Source organism: Nelusetta ayraudi, unplaced genomic scaffold (assembly GCF_046127955.1).
Source record: "Nelusetta ayraudi isolate G7.1 ecotype Tasmania unplaced genomic scaffold, CSIRO-AGI_Nayr_v1 ptg000026l, whole genome shotgun sequence".
Taxonomy (NCBI): Eukaryota; Metazoa; Chordata; class Actinopteri; order Tetraodontiformes; family Monacanthidae; genus Nelusetta; species Nelusetta ayraudi.
In genome coordinates this window covers 3205225-3230422 of record NW_027466076.1, presented here as the reverse complement: position 1 = coordinate 3230422, position 25198 = coordinate 3205225, and the positions used below count along the sequence as shown (strand labels likewise).

The 25198-nt window shown below is 49.9% G+C and overlaps 1 protein-coding gene across 4 annotated transcripts in view; it reads left to right on the top strand.

The window, feature by feature from the left end:
- cntfr (ciliary neurotrophic factor receptor) overlaps window positions 1-25198 on the top strand; it is an 84928-nt gene that overhangs the window by 48799 nt on the left and 10931 nt on the right. For all 4 annotated transcript variants that reach the window (XM_076029074.1, XM_076029073.1, XM_076029071.1 and 1 more), the window contains 3 exons: window positions 17816-17933; window positions 20237-20403; window positions 24690-24853. In XM_076029074.1, the coding sequence (XP_075885189.1) occupies window positions 17816-17933; window positions 20237-20403; window positions 24690-24853 (449 nt within the window). The remainder of the gene's footprint in view (window positions 1-17815; window positions 17934-20236; window positions 20404-24689; window positions 24854-25198) is intronic.

Below are 25198 nucleotides of genomic sequence, written 5' to 3'. Positions count from 1 at the left end.
AAGAGTCGTTTCAATAAAGAGCTAAATACCGTCATTTCAATAAAGAGCTAAATGCCGTGAGGCTTTAAAGACACAGATTCATTTTCAATAAACATTAAAGGACCCGTTTTCGACATATCCTATAATATATTTTTTCCTCCATGAGGCGAGCCACTTTTCTTCTTTTTTTGGGGGGGATATTTAGTAGCGTGACACGGCGCCCCCTTGCCTCCGGACATTGAGCGTTATAAATCGCCGGCCGTCAGGTAACGCAGCGTGTCGGCTTTCCTTCCAGTGATTCTTCCACCGCTCACGTTTTAGAAAATCCTTCCCGAGAATTTTTTTTTTTTCTTCGTGAGAGTTTTTTTCTCGTGTTTTTTTCCCTCTCGCCGGCAGCAACACATCATGTTTGTTGCTTTTCTTTTTTTTTCCCAACAAATCGCCACGCGCTGACAGAAAACCGATGGAGGCGGCTGGTGGGCGGAGCTTTAATCACAGCCAACCAGCCGCGTCCGGCACTGCATTTTTCTGTTGTTTTTTTTTTTTTTTTTTTTTTTTTCATTTTAGGCAGCTTTTTTTTTCACTAACTGAAAAAAAACTGCATCCGTCCACTCCGCCGATTTGCCACCTGTCAAACCCACCTGCAAATCCTTTTCATGTGTTTTTTTTTTGCCAAAGTGACGAACAACAGGGGGCAGGTGGAGGAGGGGGGGCTTCAAGCTTCAAGTGGGCGGAGCTTGAAGCTTCCACTTCAAGCTCCGCCCACTTCAAGGCCCCTGACAACGACGACGTCATCAAATCAGGGCAGGAAGCGCCGCACTGCTCTTATTTGGAGTGTGTGTGTGCGTGCGTGTGTGTGTTTGTGTGTTTGTGTGTGTGTGTGTTTGTGTGTGTGCGTGCGTGCGTGCGTGTGCTTCAGTCATGATAAATGCAGCGTCTGGAAGCCACATGAAATGCGATCGCTGTTTAATCTGAGTTGGGAATTTTCCCTCAGCAGCATCCAAACCACACACACACACGCACACACATGCACACACACACACACACACACACATACACACACTACTGCTTTCCTGCTGATTTTAGCTGTTTGGTGTTTTTGCAGGTCACTGACGGTTGATGGCGACAAAGTGTGCGTGTGTGTGCGTGTACAGAAAGTGACACGTACACTTCATCCAAAACACCCACACACACACACACACGCACACGCACACACACACGCGCGCGCGCACTCACATAGCAGCAGGAGACCAAAATTCGTTTCACACTTTGATATATTTTGGTATTTGAGTGTTTTTTCTGCTTCACAGACTTTAATTCGTTGCCGCTGTTTCTTTCTTTCTTCCTTCTTCTTCTTCTTCTTCTTTTCTTTCTTTCTTCCCCGTTTCTTTGGTTTCTTCTTCTGCATCTCATTATTAAATCTTCCCCTTGATCCTCTGGACACATCAGCCACTTTCACCAAGAAAAAAACAAAACAAAAAAAACCCTGATAACACAAAGAGGCAACAGAGAATTTTGAACTTCCTGTTCAGGTGGGAATCAGCCCTCTGTGATGTCACAAATGGGCTCCGTCTGATACCTCCCAAGGTCGTGTCTACCTCGCCGAGTCGCAACATGAATCTGATCTCGTCTGATTCGTTAGTTTTGCTCGCCAGCGTGCGTCTGTGTGTGTGTGTGTGTGTGTGTGTGTGTGTGTGTGTGTGTGTGTGTGTGTGTGTGTGCGTCTGTGTGTCATCGATCCCCTCCTCTCTGTCTCTCTCCCCTCCCACTCGGCCTCCAAACTGATTTAGCGTCATGTGATTAATGGCGGCCATTAGGAGCTTGGATGTCTGCAGGTCTGTGTGTGTGTGTGTGTGTGTGTGTGTGTGTGTGTGTGTGTGTGTGTGTGTGTGTCTGTTAATTTGAGACATGGTGACGTCTGAGGCACCATGTCATCCAGGCACCCTGGTTGGTTCTTTTGTTTGTTTGTTTTTTAACCTCCTCTGCACTCTGCTGGTGGAACAGCAGCCCAAGAGGAGGAGGATGATGATGTCACTTCCTATTCTAGACGATCTGACTCCGCCTCCATGAGGAGAGTCTGTGCTTTACTGCACTCCCACTTTTTTCCTCGTTCTCTCTCCTTCTTGTGTGTGTGTGTGTGTGTGTGTGTGTGTGTGTGTGTGTGTGTGTGTATGAGAGAGAGAGAGAGACACCACTTTACTTCTCGTCCCCTCCCACTTGTTTTCTTTCTCCTTCAACTTGAATTTGGGGTGAAGGCGACTTGTTGAAAGGGCCCAAAAAGTCCAACAAATATTTTCTTTAAAAAAAAAAAAATATATATATATATATATATATATATATATATATATATATATATATACGCTATATCCGCTGGGTCACATGACGTGAAAGCTATAGAAAATAAGCACAAAAACCCCCAAAAATTCATCAAAGGTAAAATAAAAATTCAGTTCAACTTTCAGAAGTAAAATTCAAATTAAATCAACAACAAATGAAAAATAACATTAGTAGTAGGCAGTCAACAATAGTCAATAATAATGATAATAATAATAATAATGATAATAATAATAATAATAATAATAATAATAATAATAATAATAATAATGGATCAATGGAACAACTGTCAGTTCCCAATGAAAAGTTTGGCACCACCACCAGGATCTGCAGGCAACAGGTCACACAACACGAAATAAAAAGTGGTCGACGTTCCCACCGCTCCCAGCTGTCCGTCCGTCCGTCCGTCTGTCAGTGCTTCAAAGGAGGCGGCAAAGACATATCGTCGTGTGTTCAGCCGGTGAAAGTGGAAAATGTCTTTAAAGCCAAACATCAAATATCTGAAAATCCAGAACATCTGCCTCCTTCACACACACACACACACACACACACACACACACACACACACACACACACACACACACACACACACACGCCTCTTTGTCTGCAAACTCTTCTTCTATTACACAGGAATATTTTGACAGAAAACTCTCTGGCACTCCAGGTGGCCGAACCCTGGTGCTGGACAAACACACGCACGCGTACGCACACACACACACACACACACACACACACACACACACACACACACACACACACACACAGAAACACACATCAAACTCTGGCCGGTCCTCAGCCTGTTGTCGACGCTGCGGTTTTCTTTGAAAGGCAATTTCATCAGGCCGAAGTGTGTGCGTGTGTGAGTGGGTGTGTGTGGCTGAGCTCTGAATCAAATCTCGTCCTCGTTAAAAATTTTGGATTTGTCAAATGTCAAGTTGCACGGCAGTACACGTTTGTGTGGTGAGCGATAAAGAAATTATTAAAAAAAAAAAAAGATTTTAAAAAGTGGCAAGTGGTTTAATATGAGGCCTAATAAAGTGAAAAAGTAAAAAAGATACATATTTAAATGTATATGTATAAGTACATTTAAGAGTGTTAAAACAACAAAATATGATAATAATAATAATAATAACAATAATAATAATAATAACAATAATAATGCAATAGAACAGTATGACATAAAAACAATATAGTATAATTAGTTACATATTTTCTGAAATATAACATAATGTAATATAGCATGATATGATAATAACACATGAATCTCCATGATTATGTGTGTTAAAGAGCATTTTTAGAACAGGCTCCGCCCCCTCCCTGCCACTAATTACATTTTCTTTCCCGCTGCCACCGCCGCCGCCGTCGACGACGCCTTCTCTGACCTCCAAAATCGTGATTTGTGCGGAGTGAAAAGTCCAAACCAACACCGGGGGGGGACGGAGAGTTCACAGGGCCAGGAGGAGGAAGGAGGGAAGGAAGGAAGGAGGAGGTGGCGGCGGCGGGAACACACACGGCGAGGTGGATAATGACGGGTTTGGCCAGGCAGAAAATACCCGTCGACGTTTTTGCGTGAGAAAGTCGGAAAGTTTGTGGAGAGAAAAAAAGGAGTTTGTGTTGTCGACGTTGCCCCGAGAACGCGGTGCTAACGTTAGCTCAGGGCGTGTCCGTCGTTCGCACTGACTGACACCGAAAGCAGAGTGTCACAACACTGCGAGTTAAAGGTTAAGTGGGTAATATTTTGCGACGAAACACTGACGCCAAGTGGTTACGTTTTAGATTGCAATGTCTTTCACTCTCATTTCGAGCTTGCCAGTGAACTACGGTGAGCTGCGCACGCAAACCTAGATACTGTACCTCATCCACCTTCTTCTTTGGCTTATTTGAGGACGTGACCGCTCACCTTAAATCCGAGACGTGTATATATTGTACTCTTATTATGCACTTTTATAAACGTATTTATGGGCAGTGTATTGGGCTTTTACCAAATATGACACATTGGACCTTTACCTGCCCGCTAAAAAATTAGCTACGTGTGTGTGTGTTGCTGAGACAAAGAAGCTCCAAGGTGTGCTGATGTGGTCGAGGTTTTCCTCGATGGCTGCCAGGCTTTTGTTGTTGTTGTTGTTTTTACTTCCTTTTCCGGTGGTTGATATTCCTGTTAGATTGTCATTATCTGTTTTCTGAGACCTTCAGACCTGAAAGGGGATGATAATCTTGTTTTTCGAACCATGCAAAACGAAACAAACAAGCAATTTCTTGCTAATTTGTGTAAAAATAAAAAATAAATAATCCAAAAATCTTGCCATTTTTTTTTTTTTTTTTTTTTTTTAATTTTACTTTTGCCTCCAGCCGTCCGCTGAGATCTTCCGTCCAGCTCTCTGCCTCCCTGCAGCCGTGCGCTAATCTCTCTCTAATCTGTTAATCCCATTAATTATTGCGGCGCCATTATTCTACCGACTCATAATCCCCCACCCTCTGCCCTCCTGCACATGCAGAAACCAACCAGTGGGAGGCGCTACCAAAGTATGTTTGGTTGGTTTCTGGAAAAAAAACCAAACTACAATGCAACGTTCAATGTTTTTTTTTGCAGTGTTGCAAAGCCAGAAATATTGTTGTAATTGTTGTTGTGCTGCTGCTGCTGCTGTGGTTAAAGGTACAGAAACACTTTAGCTTTAGCTTGTCGTGTGCAGCTATTTAGTTAGCATTTTAACGGCAGGCCGCCATTCTTTCTCCTCTGGATCCTGATTGGCCAGGTCACACTCTGACTGAATGTGAACAGTGAACTGAATCTGAGCTGATTCACATCGCAGCTTTTCTTTTGTTTGTTTTTCAAACCACCGCTGCTCCCGGCGGAAGCTTCTAGAACAGGAGTCACAAACCCGTTTGAACCAGAGAGCAACCAGAGAGGTTTGTTTTTTAATTATATATTATTACTAATTGTACTCATCTAATTAAAGACACCGTTTTAAATTAAGCTCAGTTTTTAAATGTTCAGTTTATTAATTGAGAGAATAGCAACAGAATAAAATTACATTTTAGACCAAGTTGTTGTTGTGCTATTTTTAGAACGGACCTGAGGGCCGCCCACGTGGTCCTGGGGGGCTCCCAGGTGCCCGCGGGCACCGTGTTGGTGACCACCGTTCTGGAACCTTCTAGAGAAAGAAATCAAAAACATCAGCGTGGATGTTTGTCAAAGTTTGGACGCCTGAGACGCAATGAGCCGTAGCAACAGCAGCGGCGGCGGCGGCAGCAACAGCAACAGCAACAGCAGCCATCAGTCACGCTGACGGAGCACTTAGCCTGATTAGCCCGCGAGCAAAGATTCATATTTCAACGGCGTAAACAAGAAAACAAAACGGCCGCGGCGCCGCCGTAACTCAGAGCCACTTAGTGTTATTGTGGAGACGCTGAGACGTCCGTCCGTCCGTCCGAGGAAATAAACCCCACCCACTGACCCGCCTTCCTGCGACGCAGAATCCTTCTCCTCCTCCTCTTTCTCCTTTTCTTCCTCCTCCTCCTTCACCTATTCATCCTCCTCCTCCTCTTCCTCCTATCCCTTCTTTCCTCCTCCTCCTCCTTCTCCTTTTCCTCCTCCTCCTCCTCTTTCTCTTGTCCTCCCCTTCCTCCTTCTTTTCCTCCTCCTCCTCCTCCCGTCTTCATCCTCCTCGTTTCCTGCGTCAACTGATGCGATTAGCTGCTCGTTGTGTCGTTTTGCCTCGTGTAGCCAGAGGGTCCACTCCTCCCCTTCCCCCTCCCCAACACCCACCCCACTCCTCCATCCATCCATCCGTCAGTCCGGCTGATGGGAAGAAGCTCAGCGGCTCTGGTTTGGATCACCACCACCACCACCACCACCACCACGAGCCGCTCTGGTTGGTTTCATGGGCTGCTTAATTTCATCCGCAGATGGCGAGCGAGAGCGCGGACACACACACACACACACACACACACACACACACACACACACACACACAGGATCCTCCCTAATCAGTTTGGCTCCGTCCTCCTTTAATGGCCTCGAATCGTTCCACCGCATCGCAGCATCGAGGTTCCGCATAAGTTCAGGCGACTCTGACCACTCAGACCCCAGACTGACTGCGTGCGTGCATGCGTGCGTGCGTGCGTGCGTGCGTGCGTGCGTGCGTGCGCGTGCGTGTGTGTGTGTGTGTGTGTGTGTGTGTGTGTGTGTGTGTGTGTGTGTGTGTGCAGCAGCTGTTTTGAATGTTATAATGGCTTATTGATCAGATGGTGAATTAATTTGTCGCCGCTCGTCGCTTCTCTTTCTCTCTCTCTCTCACTCTCTCTCTCACTCACTCACTCTCTTCCTCTCTCTCTCACTCTTTCCCTCTCTCTTCCTCTCTCTCTCTCTCTTCCCCTCTCTCTCTTCCTCTCTCTCTCTCTCTCTCTCTTCCTCTCTCTCTCTCTCTCTCTCTCTCTCTCTCTCTCTCTCTCTCTCACTCTCTCGCCCCCATCATCAGAAGCAGCTTCCACGAGTTTTATTCTGTCTGCTTTTAAAGGTCGTTCTTGTTCCAGCTGCGTCGCTCAGACAGACTTTCAGCTGCAGAAAGTCGCACATCCGTTCTGACGATCACCAGCAGGAGGCGCTGTTCTTCTTTCTCTCTTTTTCTTTTTTTTTATCAATTCAATCTGACATTTTTCATTGGATTCCACGAGCCAATCAGCCAGTTTCCCTCTCTGGAGGAGAAGCTGCTCCAGAGATCGGCCTCCGGGCCTCTGGGTGGCGCCGTATCCAGACTGTCTGGACCTTTCCTTTTATGATCCGACACCTGGATCACAGATGTGTTTTATTGAATGGAGGAAACGTTTATTTCGAAAACTTTATATTGGAGATGGCAGGTGTGTGTGTGTGTGTGTGTGTGTGTGTGTGTGTGTGTGTGTGTGCGCGTGTGTGTGTGTGTGTGTGTGTGTGTGTGTGTGTGTGTGCACGTGCGTGCATGTGCACACACTGTTGTCTAATTCCTGCAAAGGAGATTAATGAAAGGAGCACAAACACGGAGGGATGAGAGGAAGGCCGCCGTGTGTGTGTGTGTGTGTGTGTGTGTGTGTGTGTGTGTGTGTGTGTGTGTGTGTGTGTGTGTGTGTGTGTGTGTGTGTCGGTCAGTCCTCTCTGAAGTCCATTCATGCTCGGCTGAATCAATGGAATCCTTTCTCTCCCTCCCTCTGTGTTTTTTTTTCACTTTCTTTCACATTTTCTGCTTTCCCTTCACTCTCTCTCTCTCCATCATCTGCTCTGCCCGTCTTTCTCTCTCTCTCTCTCTCTCTCTCTCTCTCTCTCTCTCTCTCCCCCTTCTCTCTCTCTCTCCCTCTCTCTCCTTCTTTTATGCTTTCGATCCCTCGCTCGGCCTGCATTCCTCCTGTCCCGCCTGTCATGGCCTTCTGTCTGTGATGTCATGAGGACAAAGGAGCCAAACTCGCCCGGAATGTGAGACAGACTGAAAAGGGAGGAGGGGATAGTGAGAGAGAGGAAGAGAGAGAGGGAGAGAGAGAGAGAGAGAGAGAGAGAGAGAGAGAGAGAGAGAGAGAGAGAGAGAGAGAGAGAGAGAGAGAGTGAGAGTGAGAGTGGAGGACAGCAGGAAAGGAAACTGGAGGAGAGGAAAGTGCCAATGGTGGTGGACGGTGCAGGAGGTCATGTGATGTGATGGACGTGATTGACTGACAAGATTGAGAAAAAAAAAAAAAGCGTCTTTTTTGTTTTTTGTTTTTTTTTGCTTCGTGTTTTTTCTCAACCACTGATGCGAGAATCCAGGGAAAAAAAACCTTCCATTCACCTTCAGCCTGCAGGTCACCAAGTTGCAGAGCTGCGAATCAATACATCAGACCGAGAGAAAATCCAAATCATTTAAACGGAAAGGAAGCGGGAACGTCTTCTGATTGGTCGGTTGGTCGGCGGGTTGAAGACGAGCTGAAGTACATTCGAGCGGGAAAACCAAACAAAAAAAACAATGAAATCAGGGTCAGTTTATGTAGAAACCGGAGGTCACGTCTCTCTGTTGGCCTGTTGCCGGGCAGAATTTCCCCCTCGGCTGAGTGACAGTTAGTTGTCTCTGTCTGCCTGCTGCACCAGTATGTGTGTGTTTGTGTGTGGGTTTGTGCTGTGCGCGTGCGTGCGCGTGAGTGTGAGTGTGTGTGTGTGCCGAACAGATCTGCTGGTTGTGATGATGATGATGATGATGATGATGATGATGATGATGATGATGATGATGATTGAGGTCTGGAGGGGGGAGGGGACAGCGTGGCTCCTGTAGGACAGTGTAGTGTCTGACCACACACACACACACACACACACACACACACACTGAGTGACCTCTCCACGGAGGCCTGTCCGTCAGACAGACACACTGATGGATGAAGCTGTCAGAGCCTGTGTGTGTGTGTGTGTGTGTGTGTGTGTGTGTGTGTGTGTGTGTGTGTGTGTGTGTGTGTGGGTGGTCTGTAGAGAGGCTCTATTCGGCCGCCTGATGATAAGCCGGACACATTCACTCACACACACACAGACACACACACACACAGAGGAGAAGAAGGAGAAGATAACAGTGACAGTGAGTGGATGTCTTCAGTAGGCACAGTTGGCCACGCCCACACCACACCCACACCCCTCCTCTCTTCTGCACGTGCTCAGTTGCGTCCAGGTCAGAATTGGACGTTTGAGCAGAGCAAAGACCAGCAAGGGTTTCTGGGAAGGAGGCTCCGCCCTCCTCCTACCTTCCCTCTGTATTCCCTCAGGTGTGTGTGTGTGTGTGTGTGTGTGTGTGTGTGTGTGTGTGCGTGGTTGTGTGTTGTCCCGAGGGGCTCCGACTGCACCAGCATCACATCGACGTCTCAAGTCTGGTTTTAAAAGCACACAACAAACACACAAATTTATCCACACTCACATGGATATATATTCCACACATGCATGCCAAGAGGCACCTGTGCACACAACACACACACACACACACACACACAACACACACAACACACACACACACACACACACACACACACACCAGCTCGGCTTTGCCACGGCTCCGCTTTTCAATTTTCAGCTCAATTACATTCCACTGTTGCCTCGTCCAAACTGAGATCCCTCCCCTCCCAGAGGACACACACACACACACACACACACACACACACACACACACACACACACCACTGCCACTGGTGTTTGAGTCTCAGTCATCATGGAACGCTCGGGAACTTTCCACCGTCTGTTTTCTTTTTCGTTGGGGCCTGAAATAATCCAGAGCCATCGGAACAAATCTTGAGATAATAAAATAATATTGAACCGCCAACAAATCAAATCCAACCTTCCACATCCCCCACCTGGGGGGGGGGTTGTTGTTGTTTCGGGGGGGAGGGTTCACTTTAAACTGAACGACAGTGCCCCCACCTGGCACGTGTGGTCATTGACCCATTAAAGAAAGCTTCGTTAAAAACAGAAAAAAACATTTAAACACACAGAATTCCCGAATGTGCTTCCAAAGCATTTTGTCATGGAGGAAAAAATTCTGTTGTGAATCTCTGAACCATCTTTCAATTAAAACACTGAAGCAGCAGGAGGCGCTTTTTATTCCGGGCCGCTTGTCATCGCTGCGGCTGCCGCACAAACACACAAAAATAACACAAACTGACCCCCCGACAGTCACACTGGAGCAACAAGCCGTTATCATCATCATCATCATCATCATCATCATTATAATTATCCGTAGTAGTAGTAGTAGTATCGGTAGTTGTAGTTGTTGTAGTTGTAATATCGGTGTTCTCTCTGACGGATCACTTTCACAGCTGCAACGCTTTTAATGTGAGTTTTCATTTTGTTGAAATTAGACGGGAACAAAGTGATGGTACCACACACACATGCACACACACACACACACACACACACACACACACCCACACACACACACACACACACACACACACACACACACTGGCCCTAATAGCATTGCAGGCTGCACACAAAGGGAACAAACAGCCGTGTAATGTGGCGGTTCCCTCTCATTGACACAGGCCACTGGAATGCAACAGGGGAGGGAGGGGTGTGTGTGTGTGTGTGTGCGTGTGTGAGTGTGTGTGTGTACCGTCTTGTCAGATTAGCCTAATGATTAGCATTACTGAGAAGTGACAGCGAGATGAAGGAACAATGAGTGTCATTTATCCTCCTCCCCCCAATCACTTTCTTTTTTAACTCTGTTCCTTTTAATCTCTGACTCCGCCCCCTTTCCCCCGCCCCCCCACCAGCCCCTGACACTGTCTGCCTGCCCCCCCCACTCCCCACGCCGCAAGGTTGCATTATGGTCTGTAAATTCAGGACTCTATGCTGATGATACGCTGCTTTAGAGGCCGAGTCCGAGAGCCGCAGATCAAAGCCGCTGGGACGTGATGTGGTTTCGCTCGGTCGACGTTATTTAAAGTCATCGCAAAATTTCAAACCCAAAAAGAAAAACTGAATGGCGTGTGTGTGTGTGTGTGTGTCGGGGGGGTGGAGGGTTAGTGGTGGCAGAGAAGGCCAGAGTTCTCAGCCTTCACGGTCTCACACTTGCGGACAGTCTGACAACATCAAGGCCCTTCTGAGGCCAACAGACGGAGGTTCCAGCCTTCAACCCGCCACCAGGGTTCCGGCCGGCTTGACATAATTGCCGTCCTCCTCGGGATCTCTTTTTTTTTTCCACAGCCACGTTTAATGTCGGTAAATTTTGCGGCGCAACGCCTCCTCGCTCAGCCGGCAGCCGACTGAAGTCGGGTTGTGTGTTTGTTTGCCGAGTGGAGCCTCGGACTCGGAGGAAAGGCGAGGTCGAGTGGGCGGGATCGCTGCCCATCGCTTGGCTCCGCCTCATGACATCGCCCCCGTCAGCCCTGCCCCCCTCCGACTCCAGAACCCCTGCGGTGGTGTCGGTGTGTTTTCCCAGGACGAGGGACTTGGACCAGATGGGATCCGGTCCGGATCGGATGGTGGCGGGGGCAAGTTGCGGCGTCACGGTTTCCCATTGTTTTCCAGACGCTGTCCCCTGGGAGTCTCGTTTCCAGACTCGCTGCCGAGCGACTTCACAGTCAATCTGAGCCCGGAGCCCGTAAACGCCAACTCGCTTTGACGTCAGGATCCGACGGAGTTCTGGGCGGCACTCTTTTCCATCAGAGGCCGCGAGGGTTTGTCTGCCTCGTCTGGCTGTTTGCCCTCCTTCCTCTCGGTATCCGTGTGGACCGTGAAATTCCAGGCTTTTTGGTTCCGTCGCGGGTTAACGTGACACCTTTCACGGCGCCGTCTTTGCCATTAAGACGGCGCCGAGTTTCTGCGCTGTCCGTTCCCTCTGTCCGTCCGTCTGTCGGCCCGTCCTGCTCAGAACCTGACAGTGACAACTCCAGGTAGCTCCGGTGGTTCCTGTCTCTCCCCCTGAGTGACTGGCTGACACCTCTGATTGGCCCGTCCCGACCTGTCACTCATCTTCCCATCACATAGTCGGCGCCGCTAAGAGGCAATTCTTGCTCCTCGCCTCGGTAACACCGAGCTTTTCCATCTCAGCGAGACATCGCAAAGCGTCTTCGCTCAACTCGACTCCCGACGGCGTTAACGCACTCCTGCTAACCCCCCCCCCCTACTGACAGGATGTCGCAATGACTGGATTTTCTCCCCGCCGTCATTCGAGTGATAGTTTGATTGATTGATTAATTGACTGATAGACGACACTTTATTTGTCTTCATATTGACAGGTCTGAAATCTGTTTTTGCGTCCATTCAGTCGCTCCATTGAGGCTTAACACAGAAAACACGCCAAATCAGTCGTCCCTCTTGTACAATTACATCGCACACCATAAGAAAATCTCTTCAACTCGCGGACATGAACACACAATACAAAAATCCCGTCGCCTCCTTCAGGAGGTGCATTGATTGATTGATTGATTGATTGATGCACGAAAACAGCGTCTCGGTTTGATCTGCTTAGCATGCTGCGGCGGCCCTGTCCTTAGCCCCACCCCCTCGCCACCCTCTTCCCTCTTATCTCACATCAGTGTGATCCACGTCGTCTCCGTCTCCCGTGAAGGAGGCACCAAAAAAAATCGATGAATGGTGCTGGACCGGGCGAGGCGAGGGGTGTAATTGGTCCGCCCTCGCCGCCGGCGCCGCCACCGCCGTCTCCCCCCTCCACCACTCAGGGTGAAAGTGGGAAAGCAGCGACAGACTATTGATACTCGGGGTTTTGACTGTCGCCCTGCATTAGCGGCGGTGCGACGGGCCGCCCGGCTCAATCCGGGTTTGACCTTCCGCCGCCGCCCCGACGGAGGCAATTAAGTCTCAGCCGGGGGACTTTTTTTTTTTTTTTCTTTCTCAGGCTCTCAAAGTCCATCTGATCCGTCCAGTTAAAAGTCAAAAATCCCTGCCTGTTTTTTCTTTTCCACCCCCCACCCCCTCCACCCTCGGCCCGCCCCCTCCCTCCGTCCTCTCGTCTGTCAGCAAACCATTCATCTAAATCTCCGTCCCGATGATTTTATTTCTTGCTCCCTGGAAGCCAGATGCTTTCGGGGGAAGCCGGAGGAGGAATGTGGCGAGGGGGAGTTGGGGGGGCAGGGTTGGATGTCGGTTTGCTGAAAATTCCCCCCGGCTTGGCCCAGGGAAAGATTATTTTTAATGAACAAAATGACCGGGTTGTTTCCCAACTCTGCGTCCGTCAGCGACGCTCCGAGAAGGAAAAACGGGACCGAACGGAATGAAATCAGGTGAAAGGAATGTGAGCCGCTCGCTCGCTCGGCGGAGTGCTTTTCACAACGGAACGCTGCGTTGCTCACGAGGAGGGGTCTCCGGGGTCTAAGAGAGGCAGCCTCCCACAACCAGGACCAGTAAATCTTACTGGTTCTCCTGGTTCCACGCCGGGGGGGCTCCGGATGTTCCCTGTGAGGAGAGACGTCTTCAAACAGTCGCAGGGATGAAGACGAGTGGAAGCAGCCACTTGGCGGGAGAGGACGGGGAGGCGGGGGGAGGGCTGCCCCCCCCCTACCCACTCCCCTGCTGAGAGGTAATCTCTCTCTCTCTCCCAAAAAAAACACAAACATCCAGGTTCTCATGCGGCTGTTTGGACTTTGGGGCTGCAGCTTGCAACCGCTGCTGTGTGTGAAAGTGAACCACGACAGCACACACACACACACACACACACACACACTTGGCCCACTCCTGTGTGTGTATTTTGATTCACACCCCAGCAATGAAAGAACAAAATTGTGTAAATAACTTTAGTTAGTTTAGTTTAGTTTCAGGTCGGCAAACATTTGCGTTTGTGTAAAGCTTGGTTTTTAAAAGGTTCCTGGGTTCTGATGCAAATATTGCAGCAGACACACACACACACACACACACACACACACACACACACACACACAGACAAATTGTTTTTGCTGTATTTCTGACTGTATCAAGTTGCATTTTACGGGGGTACAGCATCATCTAGTCGTCTGTCCAGAGCGCAGTTGCACTCCTCAACCCGCAGGTGGCAGGCTAGTTTGTCGACACCAACCAGAAGACGTCACTTGAGGCACTTTTGATTTAGTCGATCAAAAAAACATTTCGGTTTTCATTTTGTCCCCGTCGCTGCTTCGAGCGTCGCGACAGATCGTCGCCAAGAGAGGGAGGAAGCTAGGAAGGAAGGAAGAAAGGAAGGAAGGAAGGAAAGAATCTAGGGAGGGAGGGAGGAAGGAAAGTAGGAATCATGATAGGGAGGGAAAGAAGGGAATCGAGGGGTAGGGTGGAAGGCAGGAAGGATGGACGAAGGAAAAAGGCGAAATTTTCACCACAAAAAAATCAGCATTTGCTGTGAAAGGGTGGCTGGATGGAGGGATGGATGGAGGGATGGATTTTCTTCCCCTCAAAGTGAAACAAACACTCCAAGTGGAATCCGAGCGTGAAGAAAACTCCTGAAATAAAAAACAGGATGGTGTGAATTGTATCCCCGTCCAAATCGTCCAACAGTCGCAAACCAAGAATGAAAAAGGCATTCAGGCTTGTTGTCATAGCGAGAGAATCCACGACAAACAGCAGCGCACAAAGACACACACACACACACACAGACACACTCGCACGAAGCAACAGGGAGGTGACCAACACAACCAAATAGCAATTACTGCGACGTCTGCAGCCTAGCAACCGGGGCCACTGGATGTCATTGTCCCTCATCTCGCTCATGTGCGTGTGTGTGTGTGTGTGTGTGTGTGTGTGTGTGTGTGTGTGTGTGTGTGTGTGTGTGTGTGTGTGAGAGAGAGAGAGAGAGAGAGAGACACAAAGATCCTCCTTTGGTGCGGCACCATGGAATATTTGTGTGACACGTTCAAGGCAGCTGGATAAACTAAACTGGATTCTCATCAGTCCCAGTTACTCTGAGTGGCTGGGACTGGGATCGAAGCTGCTCCCTGATTGGCTGATGGACTAATTGGACCCTGCTTTTGACCCGGTCGTTACACAACAACAGTTTTCGGGGGAAATATTATTATTTTTTCGTGAGGGAATAGCTGCAAATACAAAATTGAAAAAAAAAAAAAGTGTTAAAATGAAATTCTTTTGAAGTTCAATGAAATCAAGTCTCAAATTGTGCAGAAAGTCAAATTAGCCATTTTAATTTAAAAAAAAAGAAAAGTTTTTGCGCGTGAGGCCAACAGCGACGGACTTCCCGCACCTTTCGGGGTCCTCTGTGATGTCACAAAGGGCCCCTCCCCTCCCCTGGGAGCACGGTGTTGACTCCACCCTCCATCCTGCCAAACGTGCAGGCGGTGCTTTCAGCTGGGGACTGCTAAAAACAGCAGCCCAGCGAGGAGATTGGTTGCTCATTGAGCTGCTGGTCGACACCCCCTCCCCCCCGCCCCCCGACACCCTCCCCTCTCGTCAAGGGGCTGTTTTGTGATTTATGAGCCGCTCTACCTGTTAGCATTTCAAAGTGACCACACACACACACACGCATACACACACACGCACACACACACACACTTCTAATTATCATTCACGAGAGGCAACGCATCAGCAACATCCGTCCTGCTTTTTTTTTAATCAGAGCGACGCTTCTCCTTTTATTTACCTCTTTGATATTGGGGCCCCGCCCCCTTTTCTCCTCCTCCTTCTCCTCCTATTCCTCCTACAGGTGTTTTCATCCCTCCCTCGCCCGCCCTTTGATGTTGTTTGGTCGTCGTCAGTGCTCCTCAGGAACTCGTCCCTCGCTGTCTCCTCTCATCTCCGTCCCTCCTAACTCTCTCTCTCTCTCTCTCTTATTTTGAAATTATTATTTTGATTTTCTTTTTTCTCTGCCCTTTAATTCTTTGGAGTTAATTGGGTTTGTGCCCTTCTCCGCCTCCTCTTCCTTCTACACCACCTCCTCCTCCTTCTCCTCATCCGCCACCCCCTCCCTTTTTTTCCTCCTCCAAGCTCCTCCTCATCCTTCTCTTCACCCTCTCCCTCCTCCTCCATTTCCCTCCTTCTCCTCCACCTCCTCTTTCCCCTCCTCCTCCATCTTCTCCTCCTCCTCGTCCTTCTCCTCTTCCTCCTTGCTCTCCCTCCTCCTCGTCCTTCTCCTCCTCCTCGTCCTTCTCCTCTTCCTCCTCTTCCTCCTCTTGCTCTCCCTCCTCCTCCATCTCCTCCTCGTCCTTCTCCTCTTCCTCCTCTTGCTCTCCCTCCTCCTCCTCGTCCTCCTCCTCTTCCTCCTCTTCCACCTCTTGCTCTCCCTCCTCCTCCATCTCCTCCTCCTCCTCCTCTTCCACCTCTTGCTCTCCCTCCTCGTCCTTCTCCTCTTCCTCCTCTTGCTCTCCCTCCTCCTCCATCTCCTCCTCGTCCTTCTCCTCTTCCTCCTCTTCCTCCTCTTGCTCTCCCTCTTCCTCCGTCTCCTCCTCCTTCTCCTCGTCCTTCTCCTCTTTCTCCTCTTGCTCTCCCTCCTCCATCTCCTCCTCGTCCTTCTCCTCTTCCTCCTCTTGCTCTCCCTCCTCCTCCGTCTCCTCCTCCTCCTCCTCTCCCTAACGCCTCTCTCATGTTTAGACTGGTGGGAATTGGGATGAGCAGAACCCTCTGAGGTGTCAGAGCTGTGTAGCTTAGCATTTATTGCTTCACGTCACGTCCCGCCGGTTCCCCCTGGTGGAGGTTGGCGGTATGAACTGACCTTTCAGCCTCGTCTCACCGGGCGCCATGACTGACAGGCGGTGGCGGCGGCGGCGGCAACCATGTCTGCTCAATAATCATGGCAGATCGTGACCGGGCCAACACACACACACACACACACACACACACACACACACACACCTGTGTTTGTTTCTCTGGACGTGACGCCCTTTTCTTTGAAAAAAACCCCACCCAAATCTCTAGTTTATCTCTGATTTAATGAGCTGCTTTGATTGATCCCTGCTGTGTGTGTGTGTGTGTGTGTGTGTGTGTGTGTGTGTGTGTGTGTGTGTGTGTGTGTGTGTGTGTGTGTGTGTGTGTGTGTGGCTCTGACCGAAGCCCTCTGATGAGGAGGAGCCCCATTCATTGATTGATACGGCGACCAATTAGTGTTTGTGCGATTAAGCCGCCGTGATTAGCAGTCGTCCCCGCTAGCTCGACGCTATCGAACGGCTAATTAGCCGGCGTCGGCATGCTGTGGCTCCGCCTCCGTCCTGGAGCTTTGCCACTCGCCGGCGGAGTGGGAGGGCGCGAGGGAGGGAAGGGAAGAGCAGCAGGATGTGTTTTGGAAAGAAAAATCTGAAGTGTGCGAGTGCTCCTGTGATGCTAACCTTGGAACCGTGCGCTTATATGTGTGTGTGTGTGTGTGTGTGTGTGTGTGTGTGTGTGTGTGTGTGTGTGTGTGTGTGCGCGTGTGTGTGCGTGTGTGTGTGTGTGTGTGTGTGTGTGTCCACGGCTGAGCAGCCCCGATGAAAAGACTCTAATCTTGGAGGCTGCTCTCGCTGTAAAGGCCTTTTTCTTTCTCCTCCTTCGGCTCCAACATCTCCTCCTTTTTCTTCTTCTTCTTCTCCTGCTGCCTTGTTGTCGTTGTTGTGATTGTTGTTGTTTGGTTGCTTTTTCCTGCCGGGCCGGCACCACCTCCATCATTCCTCTCCACCGGAGGGCCGTAAATATTTCACGAGTACACGTTGGGTCCGTTTCCACATCCATCAGAGGAGCTGAAAAGACCCGAACAGGACAAAAAGTCATTAATTGGAGGAGGACAATGAGCAGCCGACCAAATGTGTGGGCATTTTACGAGAAAACAGTTTTCTGACCTTTTGCGATGTCTTTGATGACGTTCCAGTTGGGGAAAACAAACAAACAAATCATCAACAAGTTATAGTGGTTTTTGAGCAGCTGACACTGATTTATTTTGTTTTATAGCAGGAGCTTATTATGGGTCTCAGCTGCTTTGCTTTGGCTGAAGTTCCAGTCTTTCTTTTTACTTAAAAAACAAAACAAAAATAAAAAATCCCGAAAAGGACAAAAAGTACACTTTGTGTCTGTTTTCATTTTTCCTATCCAAACAAATACTTGAGTCGTTGTTTGTCTCTGTGGTTGCAGCTCCGCCCAGAGAGCCGTCCGTCACCTGCCGCTCCAACACCTACCCGAAGGGCTTCTACTGCAGCTGGCACCTGGTCCACCCCACCTACATCCCCACCACCTTTGAGGTGGAAGTGCAGTAAGTCCCCCACCCAAAAAAAACTACAACCGCAGCAACAACACAACACAACACCCCACAACGCAAAGCCAACACAGGCGAACCCGTCCTCCTGTCTTCAGTTTCAGACGGCGGGACAGAGGCCGCAAACAGAGGGCTAACCCTGCCTCCTGCTTCTGGAGAGGATTTAGTTGGTTGTGTTTGTACATTAGTTAGTTAGTTAGTTTAATTTTGATAATCCACCGTCTCCTCTCGCCAAGATATGACAAGGAAAGCTTGTAAATAAACGAAATGTTAACGTTAAAGGTTAAGTGTGTAATACTTTGGGTATTTTGAAGCAGAAACAGCGACATCCAGTGGTCACATTTCAGATTGCGGCGCTCGTTTACTTAAGTCCCCTTCGGGGACTCCGTACCTCCCGTCTCCCGAGCTTGCCAATGGACTACAGCGGCTCGCAAGCACAAACCTGGATAGCTCGTCCACCGTCTTCTTTGATGGTTTGATTTGAGGACGTGAGCGATCGCCCTAAACGAAGTATTCAGTAGAGAGTGAGAACCGTTCAAAAGTGCTTTGATTGGTGTTCGATGTTGTGTTCCGCGTTGAGGTTTTTTTCCGAGACGTATCATCGCCACCCAAACGGTCGTTAGAAAAAAAATGGACACGCCTTCTAATTGTTTATCGTCGACGGACGCTGCGGCTGTAAACAAGAAGTCAGAGGAACCGTCGGCACACCGAGGCGACTGCGGGTCCAAGTTCACGGTGCGACTCTTGAAGGAAGATAGAAAAACAATCTTTATTAACATCAGGTCGCTAGCCCTGGAGCTAGCCAGCTAGCCAGCTGGCGCTCGTCCTAGGAAGAAACAGCTGAAAAAAAATAAACAAAAAGAAAACAGCTGAGAAACATCTTTGTTTTTTAGGAGGTGGTTTTATTACGTAGCGATCTTGGTTTCCTCCACCTGCTGTCCTCCTCCGGCCTCCTTCCTTTTTTCTTTTTTTTTGTCTGTTAACAGCGCGTGGATGGAAACCCAGCCTCTCCCTCTCTCTGTCCTTCTCTCGCTCTCTCTCTCTCTCTCTCTCTCTGTTTGATATCCGGAGATCACAGAGTCCCGCCGCTCTCGCCGCAGCAGGTCGGCGCCGCCTTCATTAAAGTTGTAACAGCAGCAGCAGCGTCGTTGTTCTGGCTGAATGCTAACGAGCAGTGGGACGGAGGGGCGTTGCCTCTTGGACGGAGGACGCCGCCGCCGTTTCCTGCCCCCCCCCCCCCCCCCCCCGGGAGGCGTGTCGCCTCCTGTCGTAGCTCCACCTACATCTGCACTACTTTTTTTTTTTTTATCTTAAATGCAGAAACGTCCCGTCGAGATGCGGTGGCACTTGTCACAACGCTAAATTATGCATGTTAGCATCCTGCCGACCCACAAAAAGCAGGCCCACCCGCCCACCGTGGCAGCAGGCTGGGCCCCCGGCCCCCCCAAACCCCCCCCCCACCCACTGGTCGGAAGTCTCTCGTGACTCGGAGAAGTGGAGTAGGACGCCACTTTCTACGATTGACAGTTTTCAGGGCCAGTTACAAACTCACAAATTAGAAAAGTTCGACTAATTTATGAATTCGAGGACAGGATGAGGTTAAAGTTGCCAGTCGGGTGTTTAGGTTGTGGGTTTCCCTGAGAGAAGCCGTGGCCACACCAGCGAAAAAACCACACCGAAAGGCCCTGGCGGGGGGGAATTGAACCCACAACCTCCCTGCCTCCCTCCTTCCACCAACACGTCAGTCCAAATTGTGCAAGATTGTTTTTTCTTGAAGCCAGAGCATCACAGCTGGGCTAACATGGTGCTAGCTTAGACTCAGTGTTACGGTTTTAACCATGAACACTGACAAACCATTTCCTGGTCGGGCCCTGGTCCTGGAGTGTCCAGGTCCTGGTTTAGGTCAGATATTTCCAGTCTTGTCCTGGACCAGGACCCACAAAAAGACGGGAAACTGCTAAAACATGAGAACAGACCAGTGCAGCTTGCTTCTTGAAAAAGACCCCCTGTGGTCTGAGTCATCCTTGAGTGCTTTACAAGTTACATTTGTGGAACCTGACTGCTTGACCACTTGATGAGATACCAGTTTGAAACCCCACACTTTTATCTTGTGACATTAAAACAACATCGCATCAGTCACGATGTCATGATCTTGATTCTCGGCCGATCCGATGCCGCAGGTTGCCGTCACTCACTTCTGTCAACACTTTAAGCTGCACAGCTTCATTAAGCAGCTGAAGAGACCTGAGGCCTCCCGCTGTCTTCTAAACTCTGTTCCTCGCCTTTCCTCTTCTCTGCAGACACAACCAGCAGTCGCTGGAGGTGACCAAGGATCCCGACCACAAGAACCGCTGCCGCGTCCTCTTCCCCGAGGTCTTCTCCACTTTCCCCTACAAGGTCAACGTGACGGCCATCAACGCCTTGGGGACGGCCCACACTACCATCTTCTTCGAGGAGTCCACCATAGGTGAGCTGAACCTCTGCCGGCGGGTTCCTGCCGGAGAATTCCTTAAGGCTTACACAAAAGGGGCGGGTACGCCTTAAAACGTCGTATCGTAGCGCTATGGTACAATACGACTACGGTGCCACTAGTAGTGGTCTAAGGTATGGAGTGTGCCAGTTGATGAACCCTCAGACTGAGCCGTCGTTTTCTTTTGCGTGGTACAAACGAGGCAGAACGGAAACTTGTTAGATTTGCGCTTGGCTTCTCCCGATACTTCCTGGACTGGACAAGGTCCTCGTCCGCCAGGTCCTAGTCCAACAGGTCCTCGTCTGACAGGTCCTCATCCGACAGGTCCTAGTCCGACAGGTCCTCGTCTGACAGGTCCTCATCCGACAGGTCCTAGTCCGACAGGTCCTCGTCTGACAGGTCCTAGTCCGACAGGTCCTAGTCCAACAGGTCCTCGTCTGACAGGTCCTCCTCCGACAGGTCCTAGTCCGACAGGTCCTCGTCCGACAGGTCCTCGTCTGACAGGTCCTAGTCCGACAGGTCCTAGTCCGACAGGTCCTCGTCCGACAGGTCCTCGTCCGACAGGTCCGGCTGGCCGCTAGGAGACCTCAAATGTTTTTCACACGTTTTTTGAATAGTTTTGTATTTTTGTCTATCGCCTCAATGAGAGTTTGCAGGTCGTAGGGCTGCACGATTATTTTAGTCAACATTATTAATCACGATTATTAATCACGATTATTCATCTGGGGTGCTGCTGGTTGGAACGTCCCGGCATTTTTTTCGTTGACGGGGGAGGGGGGGGCAGCACGCTATCGCTATCGCGCTACGCTAACTTGGGGGGGGGAGGGACTGTCTGCTCCCGACATTGCGTCTCACTCTCTCTCTCTCTCGAATCATTTGAGACACTTCCTGCCACTTCCTCGCTTGCTATTTCGGCAGCTTAATGAAGTCTTAACCTTGCGTTTGCCCCCTGGTGGTTGGATGACTGAAAGTGCTTGATTTGACATGTACAGTAGCCGGCTTTTTAAATGTTAATATCGCCAACGATCATCTTAATTTAATCGTGGCAGCCAATATCGTGAGCGTGATTAAAATTCGATTAATTGTGCAGCCCTAGCAGGTTGTGGATTCCACAAAAATCCCAACCCTAATCCCAACCCTAACACCAAGCCGAACCCCATCCTTGCCGAACCCCAACGGCAATCCTATCCCCACCTAAACCCCACCCCCCTGCAGTGGTGTCGCTGGAGTCTCCAGTGGACGCTGGCGTGTTTGTTTGACAAAGATCTGGTCAGATGTGATCCGCTACCCGGCTCCCCTCTGTCTGGACGCACTTCCACTTCGGCTGTTTACTCAGCGAGCAGCAGCGGCAGCAGGAAGTCGCTCCGACGTTCCCGACGGAACCTCTGAACGTCTCTTTCATTCGGCCCTCGCTGAGGGTCAGAATGAAGAAGCTTCTTCTCCTGTTCTGCAGGGACCCGAGCGTCACCGTCCGGCCGCATTTGAACTCCTTTGACGGAGAAAATCCAACTGAACGGCCCTGAAATCAAGTTTCCCGCTGGCCTTTCCTGGGAATGCATGCAGCCGTGGAGTGTTTTGGTTCCACTCAAAAAGCATAATGACGGCGTGGGAGGAGGAGGAGGAGGAAGAGGCGCTTTGAAATCTTTTTGCGAGCGACTCGGACTGGAAGGCAGCGAAGAGGAAGAGAAGAAGAAATTCATTTAGAAGGAGGAATGAGAAGCACTTTGGCAGATAAAGGAGAAGAGCTGCTGCTGCTGCTGCTGCTGCTGCTGCCGCTGCTGCCGTGTTGTGTGGCACATCGTGTGTGTGTGTGTGTGTGTGTGTGTGTGTGTGTGTGTGTGTGTGTGTGTGTACACGCATAAGGAACCAAATGAGCCGCTGACATGCTCTGCCAGGCCCCGGACACAGGACTCATGAAAATGCTAATGCTAGCCGGATTAGCGGCCCCGGCTCAGGAAAATATCCTCCAACTGTTGGAGATAAGAGAAAAAAACCCACTGTTCTTTTTTCTTTTCTTCTTTTCCTCCTCCTCCGTTTTTTACTACTTTTAATTCCACCCGACCTCCCTCTTTCTTTCTTTCTTTCTTTCTTTCTTTCTTTCTTTCTTTCTTTCTTTCTCCTTCTCCTTCTTCTCCTTCTTCTTCTTCTTCCCTTCCTTCGAGCTCCTCTCGCTTGCGTCTTCTTTCTCTCTGCCGCTGCAGCGCTGATGATGAATTTATTTCCTTGCTCTGTGAGCTTTGAGATTCTTCAAGCTGCTTCTTGCTGCACGTCGGACGCCCAACTTTCCTCCACAGAGACGCTTCCACCGCTTACTTCCTGCCTGTTGTCACATTTATCCAAATGACTACACTCATCTTCCACCTTCTTCCTCCTTCCACTCTTCCTATTCCTCTTTCCTCCACTACTCCTCCTCCTCCACCTTCCTCTCCCACTCCTCCTCCTTCTCTCCCTCTCTTCTCCTCCTTTTCGTCCTCCCCTTCTTTTTTCGCCCTCCTCCTCCGTCCTCCCTCCTCCTCTTCCTTTTCCTCCTCCCCCTTCTCTTTTTCTTCCTCCTCCTCTTTCTCATCTTCCCCCTCCTCCTTTTGTTCCTTCTACTCCTTTTGTTCTTATCTTCCTTCTCCGTCTCTTTTGTCCTCCACCTCCTTCTCGACCTCCTCCTCCTCCTTCCCCCTCCTTGTCCACCACCTCCTCCTCCTCCTCCTCCTCCTCCTCCTCTTCTTTTTTTTCCCTCTTCCTCCTCCTCCTCCTCCTCCTCTTCCTCCTCCTCCGCTTTGTTAAAAGTCCGTCTCGTTCCATTCTCCCGGGGTTGGAAGTCACATTCATTATCAGGGACGACGAGTCGCGCCGTAAATAAATAAAACAATTTCATGCTCCCTGATGCACCTCGGGATTCTGAGTGGGAGCCAAAGACGCTCGACGACTGTCCTGGTTCACCCGAGCACAGCTGGGCTGGAATTAGAGGAGAAGCCCTTGCGTGTGTGTGTGCTTGTGTGTGTGTGTGTGCGCAAGGGTTACAGCTACCTCTTGCGTGGAGACGATCAGACAGGAGTGTTGATCTCCCCCGACGTTCGCCCGCTAGCCCGCTACGCTAACGTAAATGCGCGTACTGCGGTGCCCCTTTAGTCGACCTTGGGTCAGGGGTCAGGGAGGAGTTATTTCACAGGATTGTTTCATAAGCAATAAAAAAAAAAAAGAAAGTGACTCGCATTGGCCGAGTGTTAGCATTAGCCTGGGCTACGCTTCAAGCTGTTCAGCTGCCCAGGGGTGCCTTTTCCACTGTGATAGAATCTGGGTTGGGGTTGGAGGGTTGCAACATGCTAGCACTAGCGCTATCGCTACAAAAGCAGAAATAGAAAGTCTAAACTTACTTGTCTGCTGTCTAGCGTTAGCTCTTAGCCGAGAGGGACGACCCTTCTGTCCCGATGTCTTTTTTTTTTTTTTTTGTCCCTACAGATTTTAAATGCTTGAGGCTCCGCCCACAGGGAGTGTCGGCGGCTCGGAGACATAATCAGTCGGCGCACATCCCGGCCCGGCGACAAGCCACCTCCGCTGTATTAACATCTCCTCGTTACACGACTCCCTGGCAGCGCCGCATGATTTATTCATCGGCACTCGCCGACAATCCTGTCTCCACAAAGACACAAAGAGCCCGTCTGCTGCTGCCGCTAATGCTGCTGCTGCTGCTATTGCTAATACTGGTAATACCGCTGCTTCTGCTAATGCTGTTGCAGCTAATTCTGCTACTGCAAATGCTAAAATGCTGCTGCTGCTAATGCTGCTGTTAATGCTGCTGCTGCTGCTCATGCCGCTGCTACTGCTAATGCTAATGCTGGTAATACTGCTGCTTCTGCTAATGCTGTTGCAGCTAATTCTGCTACTGCAAATGCTAAAATGCGGCTGCTGCTAATGTTGCTGCTAATATCGCAGCTGCTAATGCCGTTGCTACTGCTAATGCTGCTGCTGCTAATGCTTCCGCTAATGCTGATGCTCATACCAATGCAGCAGCTGCTCCTAATGCCAAAGCGTCTCAGTTGACGTGATTGATCCACTTGCTGCACCTGTTCTAACCCTCAACTTCCACTGAAAATTAACATTTGGCCGCCCCCCCCCACCCCCCCAGTGGCTCGAAGGACCCTCACACAACAAAGTGAACCATAGCTCTGAAGCAACATTCAGACACAAACCCCCCGGTGATATTTAGGACGGTGGAACGGGAGACTCGAGGCACTTTGTAGCGGTTTGGGGAATTTTTTTTCTAACGTGCGTTTTGTGTTTGGTTGCAGTGAAACCCGACCCTCCGGAGCGAGTGACGGCCACGCCCATGCGCCTCAACGCCCGGCGGCTGGAGGTGTCCTGGCACAGCCCGTCCACGTGGCCCGACATCGACAACTTCCCACTCAAGTACTTCCTGCGGTACCGACCGCTGATCCGGGAGCAGTGGCAGCACGTGAGTCGCCACACAGCGACCCTGGGAAAGCCTTCACAACTCTGTGTGTGTGTGTGTGTGTGTGTGTGCGCGCACGTCGCACAAACAGCTGTGGCTCAACACTCTCAGGGTGTGTTTACGCAAACAGCACAGCGGGGGGGGGTGAACAGCAGGTTTCCAAGAAGCTTTTCAAAAGTATTTACATTAGCACACATGTGGGCCCCGCCCACCTCGGCTCAGGAGACACTGCTGCGATAAACTCGACAGCCGGACGGTCCATTAGTGGTGTCGCAGGTGCTGTTCAACTGGAGCGACTCGCTGTGTTTAAAAAACAGACGGAATAAAATCAAATCAGTCATTAAAATC